At 43.4% G+C, this 12385-nt stretch overlaps 1 protein-coding gene across 1 annotated transcript in view; it reads left to right on the top strand.

Moving 5' to 3' along the window:
* Nucleotides 1–12385, top strand: part of PCSK5 (proprotein convertase subtilisin/kexin type 5) — a gene marked incomplete at its 5' end in the record, with an annotated part of 415527 nt that overhangs the window by 396031 nt on the left and 7111 nt on the right. The window contains one exon of the mRNA XM_005868347.2: nucleotides 4436–4653. Within this exon, the coding sequence (XP_005868409.1) occupies nucleotides 4436–4653 (218 nt within the window). The remainder of the gene's footprint in view (nucleotides 1–4435; nucleotides 4654–12385) is intronic.

Raw genomic sequence — 12385 nt, 5'->3', positions numbered from 1 at the left:
TTTTTTTTTTTTTAGTTTTATTCATTTCAAACAGGCCGGATGACGTAGTTTGCCCACGGCTGATTTAGACCCACACCAGCCATGTAGTTAGCTCTGAGTTGGTGCTAGCTGTTATTATTAGTTGGTGTTCAATGGCCCGGGTGGGGACCCTAGCTTTGCCACCCATCAGCTCTGTGACCTTGACATCATGACAGAAGCTCTCCGATCTTCACTTTCCTCGTTTGTAAACAGGGCAGTAGAAGTGCACCTGCCCAGAGGGAGGGTCAGGTGAGTGCAAACCCTTTGCACAGTGAGAACAAAGGAACCAGATGATGGCCTGGATTAGGAAGATGGCTTCGTGTGGAGAGGAAGCTTGGATGAGACAGGAAAGGTGGGGACGCGCTGGGAGGCTGTCTGAATTGCCACTAGGCTGGGGGAATGTCAAGGGGGGAAAAAAGAGGAGACATATGTAATACTCTTTTTAACACTTTAAGAAATAAAAATTATTAAAAAAAAAAAACAATTCAAAGGCTGCAAAGCAATCACAAGAAAGAGGTGACGCATTCTTCCCTTAGAAAAATTCAAGACCATGAACGTAGGTTCTTTCTTTTCTGCATTTGGATTTGTTCTATCACATTTAATATGTGATGTCTAAGCAATGTATGTGTAATGTTGCTTTCACAAAAGGAACACTTTTCAGTTAAATATCTCCATTTAATTCTCCACTAATTCTCTAACCTGCCATGCCCCCCTTAAACTCTCAAGTTGCATGTTTAATTGCCATAAGCAACCTAAACACATGGATGTATTCTTTTAAAAGCATTTCACCAATAAGAACTCTATTATTTTTCTTTTTTTTTATCAAAAGGCCTCTGACAAGCATATTTGGAAGAGGATTTGACTAGGTCATCGTTTTTTTACCCTCAGGCATCCCCGCTGAAGAGAAAGATTGATTACAGGCCTGTTGCTAACTCTTCCTTCCCTAACCTAGAGCACAGAGAGTTTTCAGACTCAGATTGAAAAGCTGTAACCTTAACCTTTCCCCAAATGCTTTTGCCCAAATTGGCACAACTCTTCAGTTCTATAGCAATCACTGTTTGTATGACTCATTTTAGTGCTATACACTGCCTTGTGTTTTGATTTACCTCATTCATTTGCTCTTTCATTCAACACATACTTAATGAAGAATACCTTATATGTATAAGGTAAGACAAAGATTTTGACCTTCAAGAGCTTATTCTTCTTACCTATCTCTTCCCCAAAAAATGACAAGCTCCTGGAAGAAAAACACCTCTTCTTTTTCACACGTTACTACAACCCTCACCACAGAGGCACACACATTGCAGCCCTCAAAACACACCAGCCACACTAGGTCGATGCAGAATGGGCTCTGCCAGACGAGAGAGCGGCTGGACCTGCCTACCTTGGCCCTTCCCCTTCATCCTAATAAGTGCCTGAAAAAAATCTGTACCCCATATAAAGAGTCTCCATCTTCCTCAAATCAAGTCATAAATATTCTTATGCACAAAAAGGGGGTATAATTCGGTCATCTGAATAGATTGCAGACCATGGATTTAAGAAGACAATTGTTTCATCGTGTGTGAAGTTGTCCATTGGGAGACAGGCATGGGTTGCCATAAATCTCTTTAATGGAGAATAAATAGGGTATTAATGAGGTATAAGTGGAGATATTTAACTGAAATTGTTCCTCTTGTAAAATCAATGACCCACATGCATTGCATAAACTTCATATGTTAAATCTGTTTGCCATGGAAAGGCAGGTATGTAATTCTCTGCACCCTGTGTGTGTAATTCTCAACACACACAATTATTTTAGTGTTTGACCTCAGAGCAGGATCTTGAAGGCCCCAGTTACCATTTGTACTTATGCACAAGATCCTCCTCAAAGCTACAGGCTCAAGAGATTCCACAAACACTTTATGCAAAAGAGTCATAAAAGCAAGCATTGGCACTCTACTCTAAATGTGATCCACTAAACTCTCCACTGTCTTTCTTTTAGCGTTACCCTTTAATTATTTTTCCCAGAGTTCCTATTGATTCTTTTCATCTTCATAACATTAGTGAAGAATGTCTGTAGGCTGCTTTAGAGTTTACACAGCATCTCCACTCACTCTGTATCTTTACATTAGGATTTTATTCAGCAACTATTGTATGAGGTTGATATTATTCTCTCCATTTCACAGATGAGGAAAGCAAGTCTCAGAAAGGTTAAATGACTTACTCAAAGTCACACAGCTACTAGTAGATGGTGGAGTAAAAACTAAAAATCAGATCTTCTGGCTTCATTCCTGTGTATTCCTTCCATTCTGTATGGATTTTCACTTTTCCCTATTGCTTTCTCTTTTGAATCTTATATGATCTTTATCAACAATTCAGTTCATGGTTGATGTTTTCTTTTGTTAACCTCTCATCCTCTTGTCTCTCAAATACCTCACACTTTCACTGAATGACTCACTGTAATTGTTCTTCAGTAACTATTCTTCACCTAACTGTACAAGGTGAAACAATATTTAATTTGCCACAAGCTGGGCCACTGAGATACAAGTATACTCACTCAGGTCAGTGATGGATGGCTAGGTAGAGGCAGACTCAGCAGTATCTAGCCATGGCGTTAGTTTTCAACAAGTCAGTAGCACTGAAATAAACTGAAAAAACAAAAAACAAAAAAACTACGCCCTAACCGGTTTGGCTCAGTGGATAGAGCGTAGGCCTGCGGACTCAAGGGTCCCAGGTTCGATTCCGGTCAAGGGCATATACCTTGGTTGCGGGCACATACCCAGTAGGGAGTGTGCAGGAGGCAGCTGATCGATGTTCCTCTCTCATCGATGTTTCTAACTCTCTATCCCTCTCCCGTCCTCTCTGTAAAAAATCAATAAAATATATTTTTAAAAACAAACAAAACAAAAAAAACTAATGGACCCAATAGCGTTGCGTCAGAGAAACCAAGGGTTGAACCTTTGGGTTTCTACAATAGCTTCAGGTGCATATGCCCAGAGATGCCAAAATGACTCAATGACCTCAAGAAATTCATCTTTGACAGTGATTCCTTTTATCTCTTATACCTTATGTGAATTTTTTAAAATTTACCTTCAAATAATGCACTTTTTATAGTGTTACTTAACAGATCAGTTAAAATAACATTGTCCTACTTAACTAGCTATATGACCTTAAGCTAACTGTCTAAATTCTGAGCCTCAGTTTTTACATATGTAAAATAGAAATGATTAACTATGAAATTCATAATTATCACTAATATATATTAATATATTAATTACTTATAATGTGTCAGGCACTGTTTTAACAAGTTTCTCAGTAATAACTTGTTTAATTTTAGGTACTAACATTAGCCTCATATTACAGACCTGAGATACAGAGATGTTGTGTGACTTGCTCAAGCCAGCTCCGGGGTGGTTTGGCTGGGCTTTGACCCCATGTAAAATTGTTCCAAAGGGCAAGCTCCTAACTGCCACACTCTAGTGTTTCATTTTTAGGTTCAATAAGGTGAAATATTAAGTTTATGAAGTCCCTAGTGTACTATCAGGTATATAATAAAAAAGTAATGAACAGTGATTATTGTTCCATTTGGTGTCCAAAAATCTTTTAAATAGAGGTTACATGTATTATTATGAAACCATCAACATCACTTATGCCACTTCCTATTTCAAGATGTTTTTTATATTGAGAAATTAGAAGAACCATTCAGAGGTACATTTAAAATGTCTTCCATTCTCTGATCCCATTCAACACAACTTAAAGCTCAAATTTTCAAGTACACAGGGATATATAGAAGGCAAAGGTAGTAAATAATTACTGTGGTACTACTATCTTCTTCTATCTATATACTAGTATATAAAAGGGTAATATGCAAAGTGCCCTCTCAGGAGTTCAACCAGGAGAACGGGAGTTCAATCACTCGCTATGACATGCGCTGACAACCAGGGGGCAGCGCAGAACATGGCAGGCGACCCCAGTGGTGGCCGCAGGGCGCTGAGGGAGTGAGGGAAGGAGGAGGCGGGGAGGCGGTGAACCTGATCAGACCTGATCACTGGCCAGGCCTAGGGACCCTACCTGTGCACAAATTTCATGCACTGGGCCTCTAGTATGTAATAAGAACTAAGTCCTTTATATGTGTTATCTAACAATTCTCACAAATAGCAGGGGAGAGGCTGTAATGCCTAATTTACAGATAAGAAAACTGAGAATCATTAGATTTATTATCATTGTCAGTAATAATTCTAATGAGAAAAGGTAATTCACCCAGTTTATAAATTAAGCTTGTATGGCTAACCATGATTTTCCAAAGCTTAGAATATGGTCTTTACAGGAACATTTGGGAACTTGTTCCCCAGCATATGTCGTCAGTTTGACTCAAATAAACTCATAGAAATTCTCAAAAGAAAAAAAGAATTGTCTTTGCTTCCCTCCTTGGTTGCAGATATTATGCAGCAAACTCCACTGGACGGTGTGAGAGGTGCAACAAGAGCTGCAAGGCCTGCAGGGGCCCAAGGCCCACCGACTGCCTGTCTTGCGATACATTTTTCTTTCTGCTCCACTCCAAGGGCGAGTGTCGACGCACCTGCCCAGATCATTACTATGCAGACCAAAAGACACAGACCTGTGAGAGATGCCATCCGACTTGCCATGAATGCAAAGGTGAGCGTGTATCTATCATTTTGCACGTGTGAATGGAAAAATACAAAGTTTCCCTTCCTGCTTAGCCCCTCTTGCTTCCCCCCCACCTTTGGTTGGTCCTTTTGCTTGACAACCTCATAACCAGTCCTCCAGCATCAGCACCCTCTGTATTCTCTCAGCTTCTGCATCTGCCTTCTAACCTGGGCTACTCCTGTACCACACCGCTGCCTCTTCAGATTGTATTGTCTCCTCCAGGAAGTGTTTTACACCTCCTTCTCTACCTGTTGATCTTGGAATCTTTTCTCCCCAGTGAAAGTTATTTTCATTACTTCAACAACTACCTAAGAAATCTGCCTCAAACTCTCCCAAGCTCCATTCCGAGTTTCCGGATACCTACTTATCTGTCCCAGAGATCCTTAAAATCAACATGTCCCAGAGCAAACACAACCTGGGTTTCCTCTGATATTTACTCTTTCTGTTAATGGACCCACTGTGCTCTCCCTCCCGCCCCAGGTCATCCTGTACAATAGTACCGAGTGACCTTTCTAAAATCCCTATCTGCTCACTTTCCTCCATAGCTTGACAGAGAAATGTGATCATGATGAATCCATGATAACTCTCTGGATAAAAAAAGGGCCACATCATAAAGCTAACTAGCTGAGGGGAGTCCTGCATGGAGGGCCTTAAAAAAACTCAGAGACTTGCCCTAACTGGCTTGGCTTAGTGGATAGAGAGTTGGCCTGCGGACTGAAGGGTCCCAGGTTCAATTCCGGTCAAGGGCATGTACCTTGGTTGCAAGCACATCCCCAGTAGGGGGTGTGCAGGAGGCAACTGATCAATGTTTCTCTCTCATCGATGTTTCTAACTTTCTATCCCTCTCCCTTCCTCTCTGTAAAAAATCAATAAAATATTTTTTTTTTAAAAAAAAAACACAAAAAACTCAGAGATCTAAAGTAACCACATACGATGATTTGAACATAAGAATTTCTAACTAAAAGAGAGTCATAAAGGGTAGTCATGTCCTAGGCCAGTATCTTCCTTGACAAAGGTCAGTCTTTACCTTAAGTGAGCCTGTCTATTGTCTTTTTGCATCTAAGATAGCATAACTTTGAAATGTCAGAGTACTCCTTTTCCAGACCCTTCAAGGCACAACTGCCTGCACCAGAGCACAAGACCACAGATCCCTCACTATAATCTTGCTCCTGAATATCACTTCTATGTGCTATAAATGTTAAGTATTAATTATCCTGTACCCACCAATGTAAAGAAGTATGTGTTTCTCTATTTTGCCTTTTTATCAATCCCAGAGATTTCCCCACTTTGCTTTCTCCCATCCCTTTAACTATCACCAACGGATTTCACATAACCCTCCTAATGTCTCCTCCTTTCATCCTAAAGTACAACATAAGCAGCAAAACCGCTATTCTCCAGAGCATTTTTCCAACCTATTGAGGTTTTACGTCCCAACAATTATCATCAGTTTGGCTCAAGTAAACTCATAAAAATTCTCTACAGACTTGGACATTTCTTAGGTCCCTACCTCCTACAATATTTCAATTGACAGCTGGTAGGATACATTCCTGTCATCTTTTTTTTTATATTATGTTTGCTATTCTTAGCCCTTCTTCTATATAAATTTTATAATTAGCATTTCCTCTAAAAAAGCCTTCCCTAACCACCTCCACTCTGTGTTCCTTTAGTCCTCTGCGTTCATTCATCTATTTATTCAACAAATATTTGTCCAGCACTATGGCCCAGACAATGTCATCAGCACCCTCTATATCAGTGGTTCTCAACCTTGGATGCACATTAGAATCACCTGGGAATCTTTTTAAAAATCCTGATTTCTGGGCCTCATCCTCCGGAAATTCTGTTTCTTTGTTACTAATGTTGTGGCCCCACCCCATAACAAAGAAACAGAATTTCCGGAGGATGAGGCCCAGAAATCAGGATTTTTAAAAAGATTCCCAGGTGATTCTAATGTGCAGCCAAGGCTGAGAACCACTGCTCTATATTCTTCAACAACTACGTAAGAAGACAACTGTGAACAAGACAGACAAGGTCCCTGATAGATCCTCCCTTCCCCCAACTGGTGGGCGGGGTGTGACGTAACCTGCAGCCCAGAAATACCTGAGTGACTAACCAGGTACCTTATATGGAATATACATTGGACCACCAATCCACACCTACCAAATACCCTAACCTTGTCCTATATATGGACAATACAGTAAGCCACCAATCAGTGTGCCCCAGTACACTAAGCCCCCCACCCCTTCCCATTCCGCCCCTCAAAAGGCGTGCCCACCCCTGCACGTGTTGCTGTTCTCCCCTTGCGAGACAGCCCGGCAGGTGCTTCTCCTCTAATAAAGCCTGTAGTCCTGGTTTTAGGCCTCCATCTGATCTTTCAGTCCCTGAAGCACAGAGGACATATTTTGTAACAGTTTACTTATTCTTTGTCCCTCACTGTAAACTGAGGTCCGAAAAGGCACAAATTAATCTTACCTTTGTAGCTCTAGCACTGAGCACTGTCACATGGGCAGGCGGAGGCGGTGGGTTCCATCAGCTCCAGGAAGGGCAGCCATACCTGCTGGGGTCCTGTGGGGACATCAGTGAGCTCCAGGCAGTGCAGCAGCCTGGGACCCCGGCAGAGCCCCACTGTGGCAGCAGCTACCATAGTCCTTGACCCGTCTCGGACAGTGGAGGTCCGCCCTATGTACGGCCTCCACCTCACGCCCATCACAAAGATGACCATCAGCATGGCCTTTCCGCAGCTGAAGCAGCAGGACGGCCATCTCCAGCTGGGAGGTTGCATTGTAGAAAACGCAAGGCTGAGCGCAGGGGCTACCACCACCACCAGGCGCCCGCCCTCCGGATTTCCAAGGGCACCGTGGCCTGCATGCGCTTCAAGGGCGGGGTGGAGAGCAAGAGTCTAGTCCAGTCACTCCTGGCCTGCTCCCACGGCAAGGCTGTCCTCAAGGTGCTCGCCACCAAGTTCAAAATCGATGTCCCCACCAGCCACGCCTGGGGCTCCTTCTTCCACGATGCAGCCAGGAGAGGGGCCTACGCGACTTCCCAGGAGGGACTGCCCTGAAGGAGTCGGGCTCAGAGAAGCCCAGCGAGGTGGTCAGGGTGTTGGCGGAGTGTGGGGAGATGCGCAACGTGGACACCCCATGCCGGACCCCCAACCGCGAGATGACAGACGGGATGCTTCCAGGTGCACGTCCTGTACGGCGCCCGGTACTGCGAGTGCGTCAGCTTCACAACTGAGAGCGCCTGCGGAGGGAGCTCACGTGGGAGGCCAGGGCGTGGCGCAGGGAGCTCACGTGGAAAGCTTAGGGCTTGGCGCAGGGAGCTCACGTGGAAAGCTTAGGGCTTGGCGCAGGGAGCTCACGTGGAAGGCCAGGGCTTGGGCAGGGAGCTCACGTGGAAGGCCAGGGCTTGGCGCAAGGAGCTCAAGTGGAATGCTAGGGCGTGGTGCACGGAGCTCACGTGGGAGGCCAGGGCGTGGCGTGGCCGCGATGGCCTGGCTTCTTTCCTCCGACCAAACCCCTGGGTGGTGCGTCAATTAAAACCACAACCCAGACGGCAGAAATTTCAGCAGCTGGAATAGCGAAGAGGAGAACAAAAGCTCCGAGACAAAGAGGCAGAGGGCAGGGGAAAGGAAACAGCTAGAATTGGAGAAAGAAAAAGAGGAGCTTTGCAAGAGGGAACAAAAACAGAGGGGCCGTGAACTCCATCCGGTCAGAAAAGGCTCAAGAAGCTACAGTCGGCCCTGACCAGTTTGGATCAGTGGCTAGAGCATCAGCCTGTGGACTGAAGAGTCCCAGGTTCGATTCCGGTCAAGGGCATGTACCTTGGTTGCGGGCACATCCCCAGTAGGGGGTGTGCAGGAGGCAGCTGATGGATGTTTCTCTCTCATCGATGTTTCTAACTCTCTATGCCTCTCCCTTCCTCTCTGTAAAAAATCAATAAAATATATATTTTTTTAAAAAGAAGCTACAGTTGGAGGAGCAGGAAAAACTACAAGAAACGATGAAACTACAACAGTGGGAGGAACCCCCAGTCCCTCCCTGACTGCGGGGCTGCTTAACGGACTGAGGTGCCTGAGGGATATGGTTGGTCTTGGTCTTCAGGTCGGAGGCGCTTCCCTCTGCTCTGGGCCAGGATCCCTGCATTTCTCTACAACCCGGGGCCAGAGTCACAGCCCCCACTTGCTCTGGTGGTTGCAGCCTAGACTGAAAGAAATGTGTTAAAACCGAGAAGGGGGAAAAAATGGAGAGAGTGACTCTCAGGAATATACACATTAAATTACTCTTAGCTAGAAAGTGCTTAGACTAGTGGACAATCTACACACACTAACCTGGGAATGGTCATGTGCTATTCAGACCAGTCCCAGAATGTCTTTTGTGTCTCTCACAGCATGATGTTTCGGCAGTACCCAATAGAAATATAACGCAAGCCATACATATAACTTTACATCTAGGTGTAACAGTAAAAAAAAAAACTGGTAAAATTAATTTCATATATTTCCTTTAATATACCCAAAATAGTATTTTAATATACAATCAACATAAAATTGTTTTGAGATATTTTACATTCCCTTTTTTTGTTCTAAGTCTTTGACATCTGCTGGGGTTCAGCCGATCGGGACTGAGTGAGATGAGCCGGACACGCCCTGGAGCCCTTCTGAGTCCCTCTCCGGCCCCAATCATGTGCTGCTGGGGTGCCTTGGCCTGGCCTGTGCCCTGTCCCAATCCAGGACACCTTAGGGGATATCAGAGAGCTGGTTTAAGCCCGATCCCACAGGCCAGGCCGAGGGACCCCACTGGTGCATGAATTCGTGCACTGGGCCTTTAGCCTATATAATAAAAACCTAAGCGACCATTATGGTGGAATGACCAGAATGATCAGTCATTATGATGCGCACTGACCACCAGGGGCCAAACGCTCAATGCAGGAGCTGTCCCCTGGTGGTCAGTGTGCTCCCACAGGGGGAGCGCCACTCAGCCAGAAGCCAGGCTCACAGCTGGTGAGCGCACCTGCCGCAGCAGGAGCCTCTCCTGACTGTGGCAGCAGGCACAGTGGGCCAGGATGAGCGTGAGCGGCACCCAGCCCCGATCCGGGCTCCTCCCTGGCCGCCTGCCACTTGGCACACTGCTACATCCCCTGAGGGGTCCCAGACTGCGAGAGGGTGCAGGCCAGGCTGAGGGACACCCTCCCCCCCCCTCCCCAGTGCACAGATTTTGTGCACTGGGCCTCTAGGATGATATTATAATGATGATACATTTGTCCAAGTTCATAGAATGTACAATGCCAAAAGTAAACCCTATTGGAAACTATAGGATTTGCGTGTACAAAATTTGAGGACAGGTTTTCTCTTGAGCTGTATACTGATTGAAAAAAGTATGAATTCCTTTCTTCTTAAAACAGTAGTCATCAGCCCAGCCTGCTGTGGCTCAGTGGTTGAGCATTGCCCTATGAACCAGGAGGTCGGGGTTCAATTCCTAGTGAGGTCACATGCCAGGGTTGCGGGCTCAGTCCCCAGTGTGGGGCATGCAGGAGGCAGCCCATCAATGACTTTCTCTCATCATTGACGTTTCTACCTTTCTCTCTCCCTCTCCATTCCTCTCTGAAATCAATAAAAATATATTTTTAAAAAGTCATCATACTAAGAACTGAGGATGCATGAAAAATAAAAGGAAAATTTAGCAACCTACATAAGTAATTTGCCAATTAGATTTTATTTTATTCACATTTGACTGCCTACTAATATTAGGGTATTTTTAAGAAGTTTAAAAGCATTGGGGGGAGGGGGCACACCAGGCCTAATAAGTATATATGTTTGTATGCAATTGGTTCCTCCACAATTAGTTTATTCCTTGCCTTTACACACTTAACTTTTTATTTATCTTCCTCACAAAATTGTTTGAAATAAAAATCCAGGCTGGGTAGCCCAACCCCCCTAACTCTCCCAAGCTGCCTCTCTCTGTGTAAATAATGCCATAAACAGCCTCCAGGGTTGCTCTGCCTTGGCGAATTCATCCCATGGGGGTCAGTCCAAGGTAGAGCAGATGGTGAGCTGTTCTGAATTTTAAGGAAATACCAAAGCTGTCTTTATAGGTCCCAAGGCTCCTGCAGATCCTTAGAAGCAATGATAAATGTCGGGTGTTAAACTTGAAAACAGAGAAAAAATTCTGGAAATTAACAAACTGCCTTTTGCAAAAGACTCTGGGTGCCCTAAGTGTGGAGATTTTGCAATAAATTCAATGTAAGAGATTTAAAGGGAGTTACTGATTTGTTACCCAAGGTGACAGGTAGTGCCTTTGGGGACTGCCCAGGACCTAGGCCTCAGCCAAATTGCTGCTGGTCTTCTGAAAAAAATTTAACCAACCTTAAGGTACACATTTTGTAACCCTTTTTTCCTCTTTTAATTTTTCCTACCCTAAATTTCTCTTCATAAAGAAAAACAAACCCCACACTTCTTTATTTTAAAATTGGAATAAGACATGTAAACTATATTTTAGAAAAATGTAGGGTAGGAAGAAATGAAGTAGGGGAAGATTGATTCTTTCATCAGAGACTAGAGTTATGTCCCAGACATGTAGGAAATTCTGTATAAAGCTAGAAGTAAAATAAAAATAGAATGGCTTTGAATTTATATCATGACAGACAGCCCTAATTGAAGCAGTTGAGCAATAAAGGTTTATTCTCTAAGATGTTGTTCATAGCTCAGAATTCATTTTTCCATAGAAACTTTATAAATGATTGAGTTCACAGATCAGACACGAAGTGCCATCTCCATAGTGAATCTAAAGGACAGGACTCAAAGTTCTAGTTCAAGTTTAACTAACCACTCTTTTCAATATTCTTCTGATTGGAAGACCTATACAAATTCCAACTCACAATACCAGGCACTTTCCATGTCCTGTCTGTCTCTAGGCTTCTGTTTTGAGACTCTTAGAGCTCAGGTCTCCCATCTCCAAACTCTTAGTTATCCCTTGATATTTGAATAGAAAGAAATGCTTGAGCCAGTCATTCTTGGGGTCTCTGAATTAGGAGAGAGGGGTATTACCTCCACAGGAAACAGGATCTATAGATCCGGACCTCCTCTACTTGGTGGTTCATGTGTTAAGGTAGATAGTATGATAGAAGGAGCACTGGAGTGTGAGTTAAAAAACCTGAATTAGAATTGTGACTCAGCCATTATTACCTGTGTAACCTTAAATGAGTGACTTCACATATCTGAGCCTTAGTTTTTATTTATTTAAAAAAATAAATAGGATGTCAAATTTCTGAGAAGAAAGTTTATAGCTTTCAGGAGAATTTCAAAGGAAACTATCACCACCATCCTCAAAATTAAGAACGATTAGACAAAATATTCTGTTAAATTCTTTTAGCCCCAGCATTTTAACTTTCAAGTCTGGTGATGTTTCTCGATTAGGAACTGCCTAATCATGAATTACTGAGTTTGGGGAATCCCCAAAATCAGCTGGTATAATCCTTGTACTCTATACTAGTTAAAAATAAGCAGAATAATAAATAAAGGTTTTATAAACATTCTATATGATTTCTCATTCTCAGAAAATCCTCTTGCTTTAATAAAAGATCTGTCATCTCTAAATCTTCCATTTCCAAACTGAAAGTTTACAACAATTTAACTAATTGGATAACTAATGGTCTTCACTTGGTGTTTTGCAGACTTTTCATATCCTCAATCATTTCACCCTTCCATTTCGATTTCCTTAACATATTC

This window comes from Myotis brandtii, unplaced genomic scaffold (assembly GCF_000412655.1).
Source record: "Myotis brandtii unplaced genomic scaffold, ASM41265v1 scaffold266, whole genome shotgun sequence".
In the NCBI taxonomy this organism is placed as follows: Eukaryota; Metazoa; Chordata; class Mammalia; order Chiroptera; family Vespertilionidae; genus Myotis; species Myotis brandtii.
The sequence above is the reverse complement of the archived record's forward strand: the minus strand, read 5'-3'. Positions and strand labels throughout refer to the sequence as shown.